At 36.3% G+C, this 22804-nt stretch overlaps 4 protein-coding genes across 8 annotated transcripts; 1 reads left to right on the forward strand and 3 right to left on the reverse strand.

Annotated features, from left to right (window-relative positions):
* Positions 1–285: 285 nt before the first annotated feature.
* Positions 286–3444, forward strand: LOC147283971 (NAD(P)-binding Rossmann-fold superfamily protein). The gene is made up of 3 exons (XM_086244086.1): positions 286–792; positions 2076–2235; positions 2929–3444. The coding sequence occupies exons 1-3, from the start codon at positions 453–455 to the stop codon at positions 3263–3265; spliced, it is 837 nt and encodes a 278-aa protein (XP_086100212.1). The 5' UTR covers positions 286–452; the 3' UTR covers positions 3266–3444.
* Positions 3445–3778: 334 nt separating this feature from the next.
* On the reverse strand, positions 3779–9894 carry LOC147283972 (ENTH/VHS family protein). Of its 3 annotated transcripts, none has more exons than XM_086244084.1 (8): positions 9702–9894; positions 9267–9564; positions 8013–8260; positions 7483–7641; positions 7183–7339; positions 6870–7012; positions 6688–6723; positions 3779–4634 (listed from the first exon to the last, which is right to left on the reverse strand). In XM_086244084.1, the coding sequence occupies exons 2-8, from the start codon at positions 9340–9342 to the stop codon at positions 3957–3959; spliced, it is 1497 nt and encodes a 498-aa protein (XP_086100210.1). In that variant the 5' UTR covers positions 9343–9564; positions 9702–9894; the 3' UTR covers positions 3779–3956. The 3 variants fall into 3 exon arrangements, with proteins under 3 accessions (XP_086100210.1, XP_086100209.1, XP_086100208.1); XM_086244083.1 differs by having other exon boundaries at positions 9267–9515; positions 9607–9894; XM_086244082.1 differs by having other exon boundaries at positions 9267–9894.
* A 2115-nt stretch (positions 9895–12009) lies between these two features.
* On the reverse strand, positions 12010–13839 carry LOC147283973 (large ribosomal subunit protein eL30-like). 3 transcript variants are annotated; one of them, XM_086244289.1, is made up of 5 exons: positions 13611–13792; positions 13395–13500; positions 13125–13226; positions 12243–12311; positions 12010–12161 (listed from the first exon to the last, which is right to left on the reverse strand). In XM_086244289.1, exons 1-5 carry the CDS (start codon positions 13629–13631, stop codon positions 12121–12123), a joined length of 339 nt encoding a protein of 112 aa, XP_086100415.1. In that variant the 5' UTR covers positions 13632–13792; the 3' UTR covers positions 12010–12120. The 3 variants fall into 3 exon arrangements, 1 of the variants encoding a protein (XP_086100415.1); XR_015122338.1 differs by having other exon boundaries at positions 12111–12161; positions 12243–13226; positions 13611–13647; positions 13740–13839; XR_015122337.1 differs by having other exon boundaries at positions 12111–12161; positions 12243–13226.
* A 3536-nt stretch (positions 13840–17375) lies between these two features.
* LOC147283974 (SAP domain-containing protein) lies at positions 17376–22755 on the reverse strand. Its single transcript, XM_086244705.1, has 5 exons — positions 22291–22755; positions 19728–21261; positions 18512–18709; positions 18273–18424; positions 17376–18016 (listed from the first exon to the last, which is right to left on the reverse strand). The coding sequence occupies exons 2-5, from the start codon at positions 21229–21231 to the stop codon at positions 17528–17530; spliced, it is 2343 nt and encodes a 780-aa protein (XP_086100831.1). The 5' UTR covers positions 21232–21261; positions 22291–22755; the 3' UTR covers positions 17376–17527.
* Positions 22756–22804: the final 49 nt, after the last annotated feature.

The following is a 22804-nucleotide window of genomic DNA, read 5'->3' on the forward strand; positions in this document are numbered from 1 at the left end:
CCAAAAAAAAAAAAAAAGGTCAACTGATTGAAGTGTCATACTCAAATCAGTAATGCTACACTTACCACATTTTTGTACCATAATTTCATACCATCTTACATGGCATTCATACATTGAACACTAAAAATTTAAAAATAAAATCTAAAAAAGAAAAAGAAAACACATTTCCAATAAAATAATGACACATCGATACAAATGTGGGAGAAAAAATGTAGTACAACTAGCATTATTGTACTCCAATTTGTGTTAATGCAGTTTCCACACTTTTTCTCAGCAAACAAACAAATAGGTCTATCATTTAATCCAATCCGGTACCTAATCCCATGTTTCAATTGTCAAACGCGTCTTAACTCCATTAATTGTTCACAGCCTCTCACTCTTTGTAATTAAGGAAGACCCACTTTGATCTTCTGGGTCCTCTCCATTGTGCTTCAATTCCAGAGAGATCCCAGATGGAGTTTTACGGCCAACAAGTGGTTTTGATCACTGGGTGCACGGAGGGGGGTATAGGGCACGCGCTGGCACGCGCCTTCGCCGCCAAGGAGTGCCTGGTGGTGGCTACGAGCAGGTCAGTGAGGTCAATGGGTGAGCTTGGAGAAGAGGACCCCAGGTTCTATGTTCAAGAGCTGGATGTGGGTTCTGAGGAGAGCGTGCAAAATGTGTTGTCTAATGTGTTGGAGAAGTACGGACGAGTAGATATAGTGGTGAACAATGCTGGGATACAGTGCGTTGGTCCACTTGCTGAGATCCCTCTCTCTGCTCTCCAACGCACCTTTGATACCAACGTTTATGGTACAATCATAGTACTACTTAGTACTACTCTCATCAATCAATTCTCATTCGTATATTCTTTTGATTCCTTTGTTCCAATTTTGTTTATAACATTTACATTTACTTGCTAATTTTTTATTACATGGGTTTTCTTTACATGTGTTTGTCATGTTGTTGTTGTTGTTTGTTGGTTTGTTGGTTTGTTTCTCTCTCTCTCTCTCTCTCTCTCTCTCTCTCTCTCTCTCTCTCTCTCTCTCTCTCTCTCTTTGGTATTTGTTGTAATGGAAGATAATATATACACATGGTGAAATTAATATATGGTTTTTTCATTGCTCAACATTATGCAACTGAAACTGGAGGGGGTCAGAACCAACTGTTGTTTTATGTTATCTAACATTTTGATCACAAGAACATAATCTATTATACCTGGCACATTTGGTTGTTATAATTGATGTTGATTTCAGCTTCCAACACTGTCTAAGAGACTTGAATTAGGGTATGTTTTATAACAAAAAATAAAAGAGTGTTTGTTTTCAAATGGCAAAATTCTTAGAACTTTAGTAATCTCAAGTTACAGCAAAACTTACAGTGCAATATAGACAGGGTTTCTTTCATGTTGACCAGAATATACCTTTACAAACTCAATCTGTTTAGCTTTTAGTTCTGAACTTCTGACATAAAGCTTTAGAAATAAGGTACTAGTTGTCATTTGTCCCTACAGAGCTATAAATGCATCTCTAAATTCACGTGAAACACATGGCTTTATTTTCCTTTGCTAAAGAATACACATTGCCTCTGACAGACTGGAAATTATATATCCGGGTTTCTGTTGCTAATCTCATTGACTGTGCAGCTGTATTTTCCTGAGCATATGCCCGATTGATGAGAAAGTTACAATGAGAAATGCAGCAAAAAATTGAAGAGACCACATCCTCAGAAAGTTTTAAATTAAACAGTATTGGATTAATGAACCTTTTTAAAGCTTTGCAGAGGTTTCTGTATAAACTGGATTTTTGGCATTTAAATTTGTCAATCTTTATCCTTTTGTTCTTGCTACATGCGGAACTCGAGCTTAAATGTTCTTCTAATGCGCTGAAGCACATGGACAGAATCCTGTAAAGAGGATATCAGAATAATTTTATCAAGTACATTTATATTTGATACAACTTGTGCAGTCATGCAAGCCACACGCTATTCATTTGTCTAGCTGAGCTTTCCCTGTTTTTTTTTTTTTTTTTTTTTTTTCAATATGACTAATTGCATATGTACTGTTCTCCTGACCATGATGTTATACTCTTATTTAGGTTCCATGAGGTTGATACAAGCTGTTGTCCCTCACATGGCATCAAGGAGAAAAGGAAAAATTGTAAATGTTGGAAGTGCTAGTGTTTTGGCACCTGGACCATGGGCTGGTGTTTATACAGCATCCAAAGCTGCTATGCATGCGCTTTCTGATTCTTTAAGGTTTGTGCAGATGTCACTCGTGGATAGTATTAAATACATGTGTTAAGCTCAGCTTATACTCTAGTTCATATCAACTAGTCTTCCCCCTTTCATTTAACAAATGAAAACTTATGTGCATGCTGTACATGCTTATTTGTTTATAAGATCATGAGTTATTTGAATTTTTAGGAAATACATAGCTTGCTAAAGTCTTCTTTTGAAATGAATAAGCAGCATCAACAGAATGCTTGTTGAAAATGGTAGCAGATATGTGAAAAAAAGAAATTTCCTTAATTCTTGGCTCTTTGTTTTAGATGAAAGGCCAAGAAGAACATGATTCCTTAATAGGTTAGTTTATGTAGGATATTATTGTAGTGATATCTGCATGTCATTTCTTTATTCAAAATTGAAGTTTAGTTTCTGACTAATGAAACCTTAGTTTATGCAAAGGACTGATAGGTGCCTCTACCTTTTAGATTAGGGAAATGAATCTAAGACTGATCTGAGGGTTTTATCATCTAACACCTAATATCATCTGGTTGTGGGCAATGATGTCAGATAGAGTTGTATTATTATTTTTTGTTTTTCAAATTCTTGCCCATTGACAAGACCTGGCCACTTGACTTTGTTAAATTTGTGTACAATTTGTCATCTTTCATTGTTTTCTTTTTCGTTGTTATCGTTCTAATTATCTTCAAATATCATGCTTATTAGATTGGAACTCAGACCGTTTGGGATCGATGTAATCACTGTTGTACCTGGAGCTATTAGGTCAAACATCGGACGTTCTGCTTTAGCCAACTACACCCAGATGCCTGAATTGAAATTATACAAACCTTTTGAAGCAGCAATCCAAGCCAGAGCCAATGTCTCACAAGGACCCAACTCAACCCCTGCAGAAGAGTTTGCAAAGAAGACTGTGGCTGCCATTCTGAAGAAGAATCCACCAGCTTGGTTCTCCTTTGTTCACCTCTCTACCATTATGGCAATCATGTATCATTTGCCACTCTTCATTAGAGATTTTATCCTGAGAAAAGCAATGAAATGTTAAGTACTTACATTTCTTGTGGTTTATATCTCTAAGTATTTTGTCTGTATGCTTAAGCGCATAGATCAATAAAATAATCATCGTATACATGATGGAACAATCATTTTCAATCAGTGTATTGGGTAAAGTTAAAAGTAAAAAATATCTCCATATTTTTCTGCGCTGTTGCATGTCTCATTCTATATTTGGTAAATGAGTTCGGCCAAGGCCTAGTAATCGTTTAATGATTACATTTGAAATGAGTTGGGACTTGTGATTGAATCATCACAAAGGCAAATTAAATTGTGCTATATCTTGAAGAGATTTGTACAACACAGCATAGCAAATGAGCACCATTAGATCAAAATCTTCTATATTTGGGTCCTGGCAATTGGATACTCCTGGTGTGCACGCTTTTGGTTAGAGATAGATTTAGGGTGGGTCAGCTTTGAGCTACTACGCGCAATGCTCTTATACCACGGTAAGAAATGGCTCCAAAAAAGGTGAATTAGGCACACTAATTATCCAAGAATTCCATTTGAAAAATTATGTGGATATTGTCAGACCTTAAAATTTATATTATACCTAAATGCTGAGTTGCTGACCCCAAATAAGAAGAGCCAAGACAAATAAACCAAATTTTGATTTTTGCTACAAAATGCTTTTACCTCAAAACACACACATTGGTTTTACTGTCTACCTAAATTATTCAAATTCAATGAGAATGATGAACATGACTATAATAGACCATTCCGGGTGGCTGAAGTGGCCGGAAACTAGGAGCTGGTGGAGGTTGCTGAATTAAGGGTATTTGTTGCTGCTGGTTCATTTGCAATGGCTGCTGAGCCAAAGGCACCATTGGACTCACCATGTGAGGTGGGGGAGGTGGTGGTCCTAGAGGCAGAGGTGGAATGCTCCCATAACCATATGGGCTCATGACCCCACCTGATTGTTGTAAATATTGTTGGGAGGGTGGGTTTTGAAGTATGTGAAATTGACCTTGAGAGGTTGGGGCTTGATTCTGCGGTTGAAGAACCATTGCTGTTTGGTACGAATGGTTTGGTGCTGCTGTCATATAAACATTGGGTTCAGAAACTGGCATGGACCTTTCAGGTTTGGACATTGAATCAGTGCCAGAACTCTTGGGCATGGATGTCAACGAATTTGAAGAAATTGGGGGCTTTGTCAGACCAGCATTCATCGCCTCTTCAGCAGCAAAAGTAGAAAGAACAGAACTCATAATCAATTGGGATGAACTAGAAGCAGCAAGCTTGTCTGCAACCTCAGCTGCAATGGCTGCAGCTGACTTCTTAGGTGTTTGTGAATTCGCATAATCTTCATCACTAAGCCGCTTCTGCATGTTGCTGGCTTCTTCTGCCTGTGCCTGTGCCACCTACACTCATCAAAATATTAACTTAAGACATTAGATGACCCATTGCTCAATTGTTATTATAATACCAGTTTTTACACGCATCTGTACCAACTGCAAGCAAAATAGACTAATGACTTCGAGAGCAAGACTATACTTTGACAAGATACAACAAAACGCACACATTAAAATATATCAACTAAATCAAAGGGAACAAAGGATGGTATGCTTAGAAGTCACTGCCAAAATAATATATCACCACGTCAGATGCTTTTATGTACTGGATAGTTTAATTTCCATGATCTCATAATCACAATTAAGGTATTGAAAACTATCTTGAGATTAAGCAAAACTTACAAATATCATATTTAAGAGAAATCATCAGAAGATTGGAATTGAATACATCTATAAGCACAAAGTTTACTGAAAAATTGAGATGACGCAATTGGACATGACCACCTATTTATTTATGTTGGCCCGTGACCAACTAAACAGGTTACCACTTAGAGTAGGGTGGCCAGATACGGCACAACAACGAGGTTCTTTCTCAGAACAGTAGCAAGTGTAACAGGGAGCTGGCCATCATCACACACAAAAGTCCCAATATCAGAATTCTCCTTCATAGTTGATCTACTGACAGTATATAACACTTCAAGTTATTTAATTGAAGGCAAGTAAGTATAATGGAAAGCCCATTATAAGTTTAGAAGAGTAGTGGGGTTTCCATTATAACCAATTGTAGTGGCAAAAAGATAATTACACTCCTAAAGCAAAAGTCTGGTAAGAGGCTCAGAGATTTAACCAGAACTCAAGGTTTGTTAGATAACATATCCACCCTTATTCTTTTAGCATTAACTTTGTTTTGAAAATTTCCCTAACTCACCGACTTCTGCTGTAATGGATATTATAGTCCAAAGTAAATGTTCTGAAGCATGGCAATATTTTTAACGGCTAGCAAATCTACCCACAATTTTAGCATAAACTTATATGTATTTCAAAAAATCTTCATTGACTCATCAGCTGCTGGTATGCTAATAATGAAACCAGAATAGAAATTCAGTGACGGCACAACAGTGGTAACTACGGGTGGAAGTTGGGTGTGTCAGGACAGGTTAGGGCATAAATGGGCTAGGTCTTCAATTATCCGTTTACCCAGTTACATTCCATTTAAATACAAGCTTGTTACCCATCCCCACACTACCCTAAATATTGGCCCAACCCATTTAGTTTCACTGTTGAGATTTTTTTTTTTTTTTTTTTTCTACTAGTGAGTTCAACCCAATTCATCTGAAAGAATATTCCAACAAGAGGTTTTTGAAGTTCAGCTTTGCCCAATTACAAACCCAAAAACAATCACATCAACAAAATAACAAATGCAATTTTTTTTCACAAAAGCTATTAAAATTTGTAGTATTAACTAATTAAATTCTTGTTAATTCCCAAATAAGTAAACTAATCTCCTAGCGACTTTTAGGGGACAACCAGATCTGGGTTCATCTTTCTCAGCAACCAAACAAAACCACAAAGAAATTTGTTTCTCAAGACTAAGGAAAGCAAGGGTCAGTGCATCTCTAGCCACTCTCCTCCACTGACACAGTATCCTTCTTGGCCTTTGTGAGAAAGTAAAACACTTTATCCAGAAAACTCGGGGAATTCAGGAGATCAAAACTCAGACTAACTAAATGAACTGTTCCAATTGTTTTGGCTTTAATTAGGGGTCTTCTCAAAAACTTGCAAGTAACTCATTGGGTGTTGTGCAGTTCATAAATGGGTCCCATGTGTTTACGTAGATCTCTTTAAATTGGACACAAATGAGCAACCACCCATTTAGGCCCATGACGTTAACTAGGTCTGGGAGAATTTTGCCACCCCTACTTGTTACCTTACAACTGAAGCAGCAATATAGAATAAAATACAATGTAACTCAACTATCAAGCAATCTTTCATGAAATACTATAGCATATTGATCAAAGGTAAAATTCTATGACATGTGAACATGCCCATCTCCTAAAAACTTAATAGGTGACAAGCAGAAAATAGGACAACTTTTTGAAAGATACAATGATTAGAGACATACCTGCATATGAGTTCGAACATTTTCCAGTTCGGATTCCTGAAAAAGATTCCAGGAAGTCAGAAAAAGCATACAACATGAAACAAAGCTTCTGGATGAAAGAAACACTACACATTTTCTTATTTGCATAATCTTAGAATTTGAAACTTATTAACAATTGAAGAAAACATGGCATGATACAATACCTGTTCATGTAGCGCTTCTTTTAATTGAGATACAAGTGCTACTCTACTTGCTTCAAGTAATTTAAGTTTTTCATAACACTGCTTCAAAAGATTTTCATCCTCCTCCAGTTCTTTAGCTAAAGTTTTCCTCTTTGGATCCTTTGCTGAAGATGAAAGAAAACAACCTTAAGAGACCACATTTTTGGAAATCACAGCAAGACTTTAATGTCCTTATGTAATAAAAGGATATAATTACAAAACAGATAAAAGGAATTTCTAGTTAACCACTCTAGTCAATACCAAAGATGTTAACTACATAGAACTGTTAGTATACCATTAGTACAGGCAATGTCAACATCTTTCTCCAACTTCCTTACACGGTGAACTGCAGACTTGCATTTACTCATCTCAGCATCTTCATCGGGATGTTCACTGACCACCAAGTGAAATGCCGATACGATCTTCTCAGCTGGACCTCCAATAGAAAGTTTCTGGGATCCAGATAATATGAAATTAGCAATCTTTCAAATAAGTTAAAAACAAAAAAAGGACTCATTTCTATAAAAATGATAGTCGAAAAAAATAAAAAGAAGCAAAATATGAAAAGAAATAAAATGAAGGCCCTTGTTCTCACCGTTCTGATAGAACGCGAATCTCTTTTTACAATTCTGACTGATCGTGAGCGCTTTTTGCCACTGAACTCCAAGGGTGGAGGCACTTCTTCCCCAAGCAGTACTTCTTTGATGCTCCGTGCACGAGACCCAAATACTCTCCTCTCCTCCCATATGCCAACCTAACAATTTGTAAGCAACATCCAACAAAGTTAAACCATTCTGCTTTACATCTTACAGGGACAGTCAGTCAAAAATTATTAGATTTAGTGGACATGATTAACATACAAGTAGAGTACGCTACCATTTCTAGGATCATGTAAAGAGCGAAGAACGAAGATTTATGTCAAAAATTTAATTTGGCATTAAATGACCAAAACCTATTACTCGCCCACTTATCATAAAAGAATAAATATAAATCACAAAGTAGGACAGAAAATACCCTAACTATACACTGTTGACAAGTTTAACACCTTGAATTAAAATTATGGTTATAGGCCATGCCATCAGTGGCTGGATTGGTTATCTCAAACAAAATGAAGCAGGGACTTACTAATCTAGAGACAACTTTCTTTCCATGATCATCGCCTTCCTCAATAACACTTTTGAGCGCTGCTGGAAGAACCTTCCAAAACTCAGTAACAAATTCATTTCCTTTACGCTTGCTGTTCTGTAGTATGTCATTTGCAAGATACAAGAGAGGAACTTTTTTAACCAACTGTGAATTATGGAATTGTTTATCCCATGTTGCAACAACCAGCTCTGCTTTGCTCCGATGAAATATACACCAATGTGACAAAGCTTATAATAAAGTCAAGGCAACAGGGTTTTTAACATAGACATTAAACATCATTGCTTCAGAATGCATGCAAGTTAACAAGTACACTAGTGGACATTTTTTCTTAGCTCAACTTACAACAAAAAATACATCCAAATACTCTAATCGAGTCTACATTAAAAAGACAGCAAATACACAAGGAATGGGACTTTCAAAAAAGGAAATGAGCATTAGGCCAAAACGCTATTCAAATTGGTCTTCAACCATTAGTACATAATCTTCATTTTATAGTGCATGTATTGTCATCTAACCAAAAGTTGATGTTTTCACTGAGGCATGTTAGTAAATTTACTTTACTCCATTGTTCCAAGCTAATGAAGTCATCAACCCAACCAACTTGAGACGAGAGTTATTGATAATCATAGAGTTAAACCAATGGTGTTGTGTACCTACATTATCCAAGGATAATTCCATCACTTCCCAGCAGGGTTCATCAGTCTTTCAACAGACTTCTTCCATACTTCTAAAATTGAACAATTCTAAAATAGTAAATCCTATTCCTTTTCCCTTATTTTAAAACAAAAACTAATTAATCCTGACTTTATAAGTACCATATGGGCTAAAAATGTTCATTAGGAAAAAGAAAAGGTACTCTATACAACTGAAAATGCTGCATTTGACAAAGGAAGCAAGATGGTAAGACGGTCAAACCAAGCCCTCTCCTTGAACCAATCAGCAGCACACTAGCAATTAAATTTGGGAACTTTCCTTTATCAGGTCCACTAGCAGCAATTCAAAATTTAAAATCAGCTATTCTATACATTCCCAATTTTAGCTCACTACATCAGAAGAGGCGGAATTCGACAACTTAGCCCCGTCGAGCAAGCATAACCCAGAAAGTAAACCAGACCATGGAATGCAAAACTACTAATTCCAGCACCTTTGAGTCCCACTTAAACACACAGAGACACCCAAGAATATAAAAATTAAAGGGAATAAATAACTTTCTAATTAAATAAAAAAGGATACTTTCAATACACTGCTGGGTGCTGTTGAGCTTGGAGAGCTTGTCTGCAAGTATCTGCTCACTGAATACACTATTCATATCCTACTTCAACAATGCCTTCGCGCCACCCAACCCACCAACAAATATATAGAAGAAAATGCCCTAAAGCACTGTTATTTCCCAGGAAGAGAAAAGAAAAAAATGAGAGAATCTTCAGAATTCAAAAAATTGGAGGAATTCAAATAAAACCCACAAATTTTTGAACTTGAACCCTAAAATCAAGGACGAAGCAACTCCAATTAGCGGAAAAGGCAACAATAACTGCAACAAATGCAAAGGAAAGTATACAGTTTCAGCAAGTACTTGAGGCAGTAAACGACGACATTCAGGATGTGAAGGTACTCCGAGAGAGAGAGAAAGTGAAAGTGTGTATGGGAGATTGAAGAGGGATTAATTACAGAGAAGAGTAGTTAGACTTTGCAAAACCCTAGAAACGGTTTTCTTTTCTCACTTGTCTTGCAGGGAAGGCAGTGGCCAACAGAAACGTTTACAAGCCAGTTTTGAGTTTTGGGTGTTTGAGTTGGCCCAAACAGTTTTGTGAGACAAACACCGAGTTCTAACCTTTTGTCCAAAAGTACAGAAATAAACTAATAAAACAGATCTCCAGATTTCTTTTTCTTTTTTTTAAAAAGGATAATTGAAAACGTTGTACAAATATGGGACAATTTCACTTACATCCCTTCAAATTTAATAAAATTATATGCAACCTTCCAAGTTTTGAAAATTACACACACCCCCCCCCCCTTAAAAATATAATAACTCAAAACAAATTAATATGGATTCAAAAGACAAAGTTGAAGGCTCGAATGTGGAAGAGGTGGAACCAGATCCTCTCCTCAACTATTTTAGTCATTTAGTGCTGAGCTTACCTCAACTTTTAATAGAAATCGTTTAACAATATTATGTGATCACAAATTGGTTTTTAATATTTTACGCTAAATACGACATCGTTTGAATTTTTAAACAATTGATTTAAACAATTTTGATAATTGATAATTGATTCACTAAATCATTGGGTTTAAACAATTGTTTCACTCTCACCTCTTTCTCAAATTCTGTAATATGTAACCTCTCTCGAGCCCAAAAGAAAATGAAAAGCTGCATCCTCTCCTGAACCTGAATTTTTGTCTACACATCCCTCTTTATAAAGATTGTTTCTGAACCTCATTTTGAAAACAGATTTTTCTGGATTTCTACTCATCCTTCCCAACAAATAATGGTAACGGATTTTGTTGTTGTTTTGTCTCTCCTTATTATCAAGTGGGTATCTCACTTTCGACAAAAATAAACAAATTTGAGTATAAATTTTCATGGAATTAATTGATAATTCACTAAACAATTGAATAAAATGATTGGGTAATGGTAAAATAAGCCAGAGAATTGAGGAATATAGTTAATGTTAAGGGATGTTAGTTAGCAAAAACCCATTTGTTTCGAGACTACCTTCTCAATGATGCTGGTTTGGGTGAAATTCCTGTGAAAGATAGTTGGAAGGAATTCATCTTCATTTTATGTCAATTTTTAGGGTTATGAGATAATGAGTTCTGAATTGGCTCTTTTGACCTCTGATACTCATCTCTGATTGTTGGGTTAAAGACAATACGAAATTAGATGCTGGATTTTGATAGCCAAAATCCAATATTGGGTTTTTTGTTCTGTGAACCTTTCTTAAAAGTTAAAAATAGAAACGTAAGTTGAAGAATAGAGATAAGAGGTGAAAATAAAATTGAAGTGTCATCAGCCATTAGATGTGGTTTTGCCACGTGGAATAAGATGCTTCAAAGCTGAGGCAAGCTTAGCACCAAAGTAGTTCAAGAGGGGATCCGCGTCCGTGTAATTATAAAAACCTTAAGGGGTTGCGTGTAATTTCATCAAATTTGAAGGAGTGTAAGTGAAATTGTCCCAAAAATATTTGGAAGTCTTAATTTGCTCTTTAATTGCCATCTGACATTAACGAAACTCGGATAGTACAGAACTTGTGTGCCCCTGTTGAACACAATTGACCACCTCTCACAAGTCAAGTCACAAGTGGGTCACCAGTTTCACAACAACCTAGTTTGTACAAGAGAGAGAGAACCATGGTATACGAAGGTTGCAGTACACTGTTTCTTTTCTTATTTTGGTCGAAAGTACAGACTGTTTCTCAAGTCTAAACCCACATGAAGCCACTTACGAGTTACGACATTACTGTATTTGAGCATTTCGCAAAATAATATATTTTAAGAATATTTTCTCTCTTAAAAAGTAAATTACTCTAAAATTCATGTTCTCTATTTTACAATTCTTAATAATAAGCAAACCAACCGAAAATCCATTTTACTCTCATACAAATTAAGCAGCCGCAAATTTGTATTCTTAATTTAAATCTCAAATGATGTGAACTTTAAGACTTAGTTATTTCACAAGCAATACACATCATTTGAAATCCAAATTTAGAACACAAATTTAAGATCCCTAGCATTATTACTCTTATACTTTATTTACTTGTTGTCCACATGATTCTAGGCATTCATTGTGGCAGAATCAAAGTTAATTCCGTTTTCTCTTATGAACAATTTGAGGCCACTATATAATATACACAGCTGCTCTCTCTCTCTCCCTCTCTCTCTCTCTCTCTCTCTCTCTCTCTCTCCCTCCCTCCCTCCCTCCCTCCCTCTCTCTCCCTCCCTCCCTCCCTCCCTTATATTTATCAAATGCAAAATTTTCCCAAATTAATGTTCTATCTTGGCAAACAAAAAAAGAATGAGATATCATTCTACAGGGCATTTTAACTATTTGATGACAACTAAAAGTAATCTTTTTAACTTGTAGTACTGCTCAATGGTCACCTGGTAGTGTTTCAATGATATCAGAATCACCTGCAAGACGAGGAGGAAAACGGTAACTTTTGCATTCCATATACTGAAGAAGAATAGTATGCGACAAAAATAACATATTACCTGGATCAATAATGCTAAGGCAAGAGACCCGAAAATACTTGCCACAAGCCGTTCCCAAGTCAACATTGTCTGGAAAACCAAACGATGGTGAGGATTGAGAAAGTTGTTTCAGATCTTATTCAGTATGTGGAAGGGAGGGCCTGATGCAGCTTAATACATGATGGGGAAAACCCAAAAATCATATGTAACAAATTAATCGTTCACAACGAAACAGGACGCCACATTTACATGTATAAATCTATATCTATAAGTCTCTATGTATGTATTTCTGTATATAAGAATAGAAGCACACACAAACTGACTACCATAAGTCAATGCCAATCTAGAGTTACAGGTGATGACAATTTCAAAAGGCCTCCTAGACGTTTAGAATCGTATATTCTAAAAACACTCACGGTAATACTGTGTAAGAATTTTATGGGAATAAGGCTTATATGTCAAAACAAAAGAAACCATAGCAAACCAAATCCTACATGGCAGGAGCTTCAAACTTTACTACTAATAATAAGAAGCATTACGCAATATATTCTCACTACATTTCACACACATCCTTTCAGAATTAGAAATCCACTGAATTCTCCGCATTGTTTTTCTTATGAATGCTATACTAGGAATAAATTCCAACGTTTCAAACGTGTTTCCCAAAGTAATAGTGACACTAATACAACTATTTTCATTGCTGGTTTGCGCTAATCAGTTTGAGTACTATAATCACTTATTCACGTTTGTGGTCCTACAAGTTGATAATTTTTCCAAATAACTATTTGCTTATATATCCAAGAAAAAGTACACTACCAGAGAGCAACACCCGAATGCAAATCAATCCACAATCAATTTTATCACAATCAAAACTACTACATCTAAACAAAGGCAAACACTTACTTCCACTATAATGGTGAACTCCAATCTTGGCAAGCATTGCATAGTACTCAATCTCAGATTTCCGTAGCGGCGGACAATTGTTTGAAATTATAATCAACTTCCCTACCAACAAGTAAACGAACCCAAATCCCCAAATCAACAAAAAAATCAATAGGAAAATAAAATCCGGAAAATAAAGTTAAATAGAAAAAATTAGACAAAAATTACAAATGTCAAACAGAAACAAAAATTGTTGTATCTAATGAAGGGGAAAAGTGAAGAGACAAAAACCTCTGGAGAATCTGAGAGATCGAAGCACGGTCTTGTAGCCGAGGGTGTACTTGCCACTCTTCATCACCAGAGCCAACCTGTTGTTGATGCTCTCATGGGTCTTCTTCTGCAAATCCAAAATACCCACAAAAAATTAAAATTAAAATTTAAAAAATAAAAAACCATATATTCTAATAATAGAAAGCTCTGCTGGGAGAAAACAGAGAAGGTCCATACAGGTTTCTTGCCGGTAACCATTTTGATGTCTGCTTTCCTGGAAAATAAGCAAAGAGTGGTCGGAGAATTGGAAAGTGTAAATATGAAGAGGACTAGGTTGAAGGGAAATGACGAAGGAAGATAACTCACTGTGCTTAGGGCTTTACAGAGAGATGGAGACGAAACCCAAAGAACATGCTGCAGCTGAGCGTGTAGAGCTAAACCCTATTTATTAGGGTTTTGTTTCGCGGTTCCTTAGCTCACTAACTTATTTATTTAGATGAAATTACAAAAATGGTCCAATTATTGTTTGCTAAGACTCGTTTTGGTCCATAAATTTTTTTTAGTTTTATATTGGTTCATGAATTATCTTATGTGTTCCATGTTGGTCCAAAATTGTCTCTCAAATTGGTCCACTTCAGACAATTCATGGACCAATATAGCATAAAAAAATTTGTAGACCATTTATGTAATTACCTTTATTTATTTATTTTTGTTTATTTATTAGAAAAGTATAATTAAATATTAAATATCAATAATTTTTCAGCAAAATAATAATACACTAATTTTTTTTTAATTTAAGTACTAAACTAGAGTAAAACATTTTGGATTATGTCACAAATTGGTTTGCTATACAGTTGTGACTATTTCAAATTTATAAAAATTCAAAATTTATAAGGGTTTAATGTTTTTTATTTAGGATTGGGGGATGAAGTCTTATAATCTAGAGACTAAACATTAAAGTTTAAGCTTTACAAATATTGAAAAAACAACAAATCAATAAAAAAAAGTTATGATTGTTAGACAATCACAGCTCGGTGTAGCCATATTTTTTTAAGTTGGTACTTAAACTGAAATTTAGTATTTAAAATGAAATGACAAACATTTTAGTAGTTAAAATGAAAAAATATTACAATTTGGTATCTAAAGTTAACGGACCTTTTATTTATTAGGGTTTTGTTTCACGGCTTATACAGAGCAAATGCTTGCAGGTGCTGTGCACGTGAGTTCCTTAGCCCACCAACTTATTTATTTATTTATTTTTCTTTATTATCAGTCCATTTATAGAAGGGTAAACAACATTTTTTGTGCTAGTGTTTTGACCCGAAAGCACATTTGGTTCTCGTGGTTTTAATTTTCTCAATTTGGTCATTGTGTTTTATATTTTTGCAATATTGGGACATTATGCACCTAACATAAAAAAAAATTTCAAATCAAAACTAATAATTTGTTTAAACTAGCAAGTTTTACAAAATAACTAAAAATTATATATATAACCTTGAATTTCTTATTTTCAAACAAGAATTTAAAGAAATCACAAACTTAAAGTTTAAACCTTAAAAATTTTGTAAGCCTCAATTTCTTTAGCAAATAAATACGAAAATAAAAAGGATGAGGCTATTCCGACTACCTTTATGTGCTGAGTTGACCACCCTAAAAATTATTTTAGGGATAATACCAATTCTACCCTTACGCCAATTCCACCCCACCAACTCAGCCACCACTCCCAACCGCGGACGCCGCCATCCTAGCCACCACAACTGCCACCCTCTCTTTTCTCTCCCCTCCCTTGCCACCTTTTCCTCTTTCTCCCCTCCCCTCCCCTCCCCTCCCATCCCTTCCCATGCCACTCTCTCTTCTTTCTCCCATCCCCTGCCACCTTATCTTCTCTCTCCTCCACCACCTCATCTATTCCCCAAGCCTCGCCCTCACCCATCCCTGAATCAAGCCCGCAGTCCCAACCCCAGCCCCAGATCAACTGCCCAATCCCCCAAACTCGAGAAGAGAGAGAAAAGAGAAAGAGAAGAGAAATAAGAGAGAAAGACGATGTAGGGGAGGAGGTCGGCTGGGGTGGAGGTGGGGATGGGTGACTATTTTGGGTTGGAGGGGTAAAATAGGAAGATTTAGGAAAAAATATTTTAGGGTGGTCGGACTAGCCCCATCCAAATAAAAATTGAATAGTTTTAGAAAGCCCATAAGATAACCTTTCAATCCCCTAACAAATTGTTTTTTGAAAACAAGTGGATAATTTATTCCCAAATTGAAGATTTGAGTTTTGTTAAAATTGTTCTAAGATTGCAAACAACATAAAACATAGAGATCAAATTGGAAAAATTGAAACCATAGGGACCAAATGTGATTTCAAAGCCAAAACACAAGGTTCAACCACATTAGATGTAGAATCGCTTGTAGAGGTTAGATTTTATGTTTTAACTCTGATATTTATAAAAGTTAGCATATACGAACCGTTTTATATTAATCCGAACCGTTGATTTTTTACATCTTCATTGATAGATCATCCATGCAAAAAATCAGCCAAATCGGAAATCGTTTACCCGTTCGATCAAGTGGTCAAAGTTTAGGTGTTTATAGAGGAATTTGTTGTTCGTCAATTTGTTTTAAACTTTGACCGCTTAAACAAACGGGTAAACAATTTCCGATTTGGCTGATTTTTTGCAGAGATGATCTATCAATGGAGATGTAAAAAATGGACGGTTCGGATTAACACAAAACGACCCGTGTGGGCCACACAGTGTGATCCCCCATTTAACACTAAATGAGGGATCCCTTATTGGAAGGGGCCCTTTGAAACATAATACCTAATCAAACAACTAAGTGTCGATCATTAGGAGGAAAGATACATTGTCGAGGAGTTGATGGTGGGGCTGATTACTCAACAAGCTGCGGATACATTGCATTGCAGCCATCCTTTCTGGAAAGAGTAAACTATTTTTTTGGTCCCTGTGTTTTGGTTTGAAATCACATTTGGTCCCGTGGTTTCAATTTTTCTAATTTAATCTCTATGTTTTATGTTGTTTGCAATCTTAGGACAATTTTAACAAAACTCAAATCTTCAATTTGGAGATAAATTATCCACTTATTTTCAAGAGAATTTTGTTGGGGGATTGAAAAAGGAAGGAAGCAAGAGACGACGCCAATGGGAGGAAACTGAGTGGCATTAATTAAATGGATTCTAGACTAAATTAAGATGAGAATGAGATAGAAAATTGAATGTTTTCTGAGTCAAATTTTAAAGGGCAATTAGAAATAAAAAAAATAAAAAGAAATAAAAGAAAAGGAGGAGCAAATGAAGAGAAAAGTATGGTATGAAAATCGCCTCTCTTTAAATATAGTGCCTCTTTACTCCATACGATACCATATCAAAGAAAGGTATTTAGGATCACATCCTTATTAATTATCATGTTGCTTAATAAATAATTCCTAACCCTTGATAAAAAGATCGTACATTTTGGCTTTATTCCAATACTTTACCCAGCAACTATAATCATGAATAAACAAATATAAAACTATTTGACAAAAAAAATATAAAACTAATTGTATAAATAAATAAATATAAAACTATTTATACCATCTTAATGACAATCTATTATATATTATCTTTCTAATGTAGATAAGACCCAATTGTGTGGAAAACAATTGTGTGGAAAACATTTATTGTGTCAATTTGGCACACAAAATGATCAATTGAGAAGATACAAATAATACTAGAATCACCGAGGGCACACATAGAAACACAATTCTGTAAACCAACAGAAGACAGTTTAACTCAAAGAAGCATGCCCAAGCCATGTACAAAACATCAACATGCAGATCCTACATTTCGGATCGACTCTAAGAAAGATTCATCCAATAGAAGTCAGTTTAACTAAAGTGAAGTTGGGACTCTGCTTCCATAAAAGAAAAAAGGAAAAAGAAAAAAGATACAATGGATTCATAAACCCAGAAAAAGAAGGCTCAGTCTGAAATGTTCTAAATGCTAGATGAAACTTAGCTTCAGGCCCTCATCATAAAGAAGACCTCGTAAAAACCAAAATCCATCAACGATGCAATTACATGAAACTTCCCTACCATTATCTAACATACTGACCAACCCATAAGAAAATCTGAAAAGCAGCCAGATGAATTGTGGCATGGTCCTACTGTTTGGTGTTTCTGCCCTGCGCTGCAAGTTTTGCCTCCACTTGTTCTTCTGACAAAGGTAAATAATAGATCCGAGGAGTTGCTTTGGTTTTCCGGAAGAGATCATCCAAAGTGACAATTGGAGGATCAAGTTTCTCTGGCAGAGGAGGTGGGGGAGGCAGAGGAAGCCGCTCTCTTGCTTGGGGAGGGATAGACAAGGGTGGTGGTCCTGGTGGAGGAGGGAGAGAAGAAGGGGGTGGTGGAAGCTGCTGCTGCTGCTGCTGGTGCCTAGGTTGACGGGGGGAAGGCTGGGGATGCGAGGTAGGTGGGGCAATAGGAACAGCAGGACCACTGACAGGTGCAGCAGAAGCCTGTGGAACCTGAAGCCGTGTTTGCACTTCCTGCGGTTCAACAAACTCGGCCACCAGGAGGCGCCCACCATTGGGAGGCCACTGTAGGTTATACACAGCATTCCGTGTCTCCACCGCTTCTTCCACTGATGAGTACTGCATCAACACCATGATTTCCCAAGCAAGGATGAGTTCCATTTTACTTGAAGATTTAGAAGTTGATAATACTTATAAAAACAAAATCCTCAAACAAGCAATACAAATATGGTCCTCAATGAGATTGTGTCATGGTCAGGGAATCCATTCCACACTGGCAGGTCTTTAATCTCTACTAAAAGGAAAGGAGAGAGAGAGAGAGAGAGAGAGAGAGAGAGAGAGAGAGAGAGAGAGAGAGAAAGAGAGAGAGTCTTACAGTAACATAGCAATGGGTCTTGATGTGGTCCATCCAGAAATCAGAAACCTCCCCAGTTTTGCCTAGAAGTTCTTGAACAGCTTTCAGGGTGAAGGGTCGCAGAAAACGATCAATTCTAAGAGAATTAGTGGGAGGCTTCTGTGACGGTGGAACTGCAACAAATAAAGATATCATATAAGGAATCAAAACATATGCTGCAAAACATTTTCAAATACACAACAAACAGAACAATGACTCACCAACACGTTCCTTGGGAGCATCCTCACTCAGTGTAGAGTTTGATCTTGAGAAGTTACGCTTCAGACTGGGGGACTGAGAAGTATCCTTGGGTGTGGTGGTAGGTGTTTGAATGGAGCTTTGCGACTCTGGAACTTTAAGGCTTTCAGAGTTCCACCTGCGCCTCTTTACAGGCTCATTGCTTCCAACTGCTGCTTGATCTGCAAGGGGGAATTTACCCAATAAAAATGACCATAGAAATACCAGGTTCTTTAAAGGGAAAAGAAAAAATACGTTTCAATGTACCAAACCAAAAGTTTGATATCATTTCAAACTAGTACTGGAATGTAAATGTTGGCAAAAGTAGGCAAGCATATAAATTAACAATGCACACAGAAGAGTAAGAATATGCATTAGAAAGGAAAAATCAAAATAATTTCGGTCAATAAAAATGTTCATGAATTGATGTAAACAGAAAATAGGTATAATTCTCTACCACAATAATTACAAGACCGACCGTCAAAACCTAGATTTGTAAAGGGAAATCAAGGTAAGTTTTGAAATTGATTATAATCATCAATGACCCTTACCACTCCATAAACACATTTTCAAAATTCCCACAATACATTAATAAGAGAAATTTAAAGTTCCTACAAAACATTGATGTCCCTCCTCAAATTTCAAAATAATTTGACTATTATTGCATTACAAGCCTTAAGTTAATAAGATACATAACTTTATTATTTTTGTTTTATGAAAATAATATACATAAATTTATTACTGATGCATGCGATGAATATCTTATGGAACCATATGTTTTGTTTCTGGTTTTCAGCTTTTCAAATAGAGACAAATCTATGGAAGAAATAAGGTAAGGAGATGAGAGATAGAGATGTAAGGAAGAGCACATAAAAATAAAATATAAACAAATTCTTCTCATTATCCTCTCATTTTCCCTTCTCTATGCTTAGTTAAAAAATAAAAACCAAAACAAGAATGTTAGAAAACAAGCCCTTACATATTCCTTCATCAGAAATACTTTAAGAAACTGATCAGTAGAATAAAAGATGGAATCAGAAATTTTCAGAAGCTGGTGGCAATCACATCAGAGATAATATGCTTCACAAGCCAAATGCAGAAACTTTATGGATCCAACTAATGCAGATGTTTCAAAGTTAATAATGTAACAGATGGGTTGAAAAATATAAATAATCAACAAACTCCAGCTGCAATGCTCACCACTAAGCTTTCTTTTCTCAGCAGGCAGAGCTGGATGGTTCTTGTTTTCAATAGTGACATCCTTTTTGTCGCTGGAAATATCATCTCCCACAACATCAACATGACTTTCCTCCATCGCAACAGGAACTTCATTTTTCTCAACCCTATCTCCCACATCATCAGAACTATACTTTGAATCAATTTGTTTACTGTCCAGCACATCTTCTTCCATAGAATCATCTCCAGAACTTCTCTCTAAATTTAACTTTTCTGAGTACCCCACATCCGCACTATCATTTTTCTTGCTAATGTCTGCATTTGTATCATTGTTGTCATCTTTCTCTCCAACAGATGCCTTGTTCTCAGGTGGTTCTTCAACATCCATTGGATGTGAATCACCACGGACTGGGACAACAGCGCTGGATGATGGTTCCACCATCTCCGGCTTAACAACATCTAATTCTAATTTGACATGATCAGCAATTATATTATCCTTTAGTTCAATCTTTTCATTAATTGACACAGAATCAGTAGAAATAGAATCATATTTTACCTCAGACCCAAAAACAGGGCTGACCTCAGACACCTGGTAGTTCGGAGCAGAGGAGTTGAGCATGACATCCGTAGGTGTAGCTTCTAAACCCTCATTCTCCAGCTGGGCCTTTGAACCCTCATTCTCCAGCTGAGGCTGTGAATCAACATTCTCCAGCTGGGCCTCATACTCCAGCTGAGTCTCTGGATCCTCATTCTCCTGCTGGGGATTTGGATCCTCATTCTCCTGCTGGGGCTTTGGATACTCATTCTCCAGCTGGGGCATGGGATCCTCCTCCAGCTGGGGCTTTGGATCCTCATTCTCCAGTTGGGGATTGGAATTCTCATTCCCCTTGTTGGCTTCAGTTTTCTGTGAATCATGCCCACCTAATGCTACATCAGCTACCACACTCTCAGTGACCGTAAAATTGGTTTCCACAGTAGTGACACTGGATTCCACAGTAGTGACACTGGTTTCCACAGTAGTTGATTGAGCAATCGGCTCCTCTCCAACAATAGCAGCAGCATCTTTATCCACCAGAACATAACCTTCTTGAATATTTCCTTGATCCAAGGCTGCCAGAACATAACCTTCTTGAACATTTCCTTGACCCAAGGCTGCTGCACTGTCATTAATGTCAACCTGAACCGGAAAATCAACATTTTCAGTCCTTTTACGCCCATCATCAACAACGCCTTTAGTTGTTTTAGCCAGAACTGCATGTGGCTCTACATCTTTCACCCCAAATACAGGTTGAGGATCACCATTAAAACCATTATCCACCTTCTCAGAATTTGCCCTTTCAAAATTTGCCCTTTCAATCTCCTTCTCAGCATTTGCCCTTTCAATTCTAATAGCTTCATCCAAACGTTTTATTAAATCATCCTTCAAACCCTTGGTCGTCAATTTCCGCCTCTTAAGCTCCTCTTTTAACTCTACAACCTTCCACTGATCAATTGGTCGATTGTCAAGAATAGGATATGGGGATGACATCTTTTTTCCAAGTAAAACTCACCTTCAATCCTGATTTAAAAAAAGAAAAAAAAATCAGCAACAAAAGAGAATCAAGCAACAACAAAAAACTATAACTCAAGAAAATGCAGCCACCAAGAGCTAAACAAGAAGCAATCACTGTCAAAAAGTTCAATAACAGAAATGTTTTTCCACTTACCTATTTAAGGAAGCTAATATCCATAAAACAAAATTTTGATACCAAAAATTCACTATTTGTCCCCATTACCCCAAAAATAGAGAGAGAGGAAAAGAAAAAAAAAAGATTAACTCCAGGATTTAAAATAAATAAATTATTAAAAATAGCCTCAGTAAAATTATGACCAAAGTCTGTAGGCCTCAAAATGTTCTACAGAACATATGCTTCCTTCTAAAAGGCTCTGCTACATAAAGTTTAAACAAATATTATCCACTCAAGCCAATTAAAAAAAAAATTAGGATTAGGCTTTCCCATTTTAGATAACAATATTTCTGTTGAAAAATGGGGATCAGAAATATATAGCACTTATCCAATACATATAATATGAACTGAATAATACAAAATATTACCACTACCATTGACCAGTTGATTAGACTAAAAAAATTATAGTAAATTAACTCGAACGCATGAACTTCACAAAGAGCAAAAAGCATACAGAGCGTCCATAGTCTACAAACATGTTTCATAAAAATTATGGATGTAATAAAATAATAATACTTGTCCAGAAAATAATACTTGAAGCTAATAAAGCCACACAATAGTAACTTCTCTAGAAGTTCCATAGCACATGTTCATCAACAATATAGAATTTAACGTGGAACAATTTTATCAAAATACAAAACCCTGAATTCAAAATTTTGGAAAATCCTCAAATCCAACAAAACAGATAGACCAAAAACAAAAGGTTATCCCCTTTGCTGCAGAAAATGACATATTTTGTCAGGGTTATTTTCCAAAAAAGCAAGAGAACCCACAAAAGCATAAAACCAACACCCAAGTTGAGAAAATGCAATATAATTCACATGCCCAAAAATTAAAAAGATTATGCAACAAAGACTCACAGGAATGTTTGCTTGGCAGAGCGGCAAGGAAAGAATCAAAAGGTCCACAAAAAAGGGAGTGGACAATTTTGAAAACCCTAATTTGACAAGACAAAACCCACCATTAGAGAAGAAAGCACAGAAAACATCACCATCATCATCATGAAGAAAACCCAGAAAAAGAGGACAATAGCTAAATCTTATTAAGAGTTCCCAAGGAAAACAAAGACCCCCAGCGCTTGAACCCTGTGTGTTTCTTGTTTCCTGAAAACAACGAAAACACAAAAACAAAAACAGAGAGAAAATATGTAAAACAAGTATGTGAGAGAAAGAGAGAGGGAGAAGGGACACAATAAAAATGGTTTCTTTTTCGTCGTTTTTGTTTTGGGATTTGGCTCTTGTGTTTGAGATTTCGGGGTTTCTAGGGTTCCTATTTTTTTCGCTTCTTGGACTTTTTATGTTTGTGTTGTCGAAGGAGATATGAGAGAGGAGAGCGTTAGGCTTTAATCTAAAAATGCGATTTTTTTTGTTATGG

The sequence above is a fragment of the Dryas octopetala genome, chromosome 5 (genome assembly GCF_963921425.1).
Source record: "Dryas octopetala chromosome 5, drDryOcto1.1, whole genome shotgun sequence".
NCBI lineage: Eukaryota > Viridiplantae > Streptophyta > Magnoliopsida > Rosales > Rosaceae > Dryas > Dryas octopetala.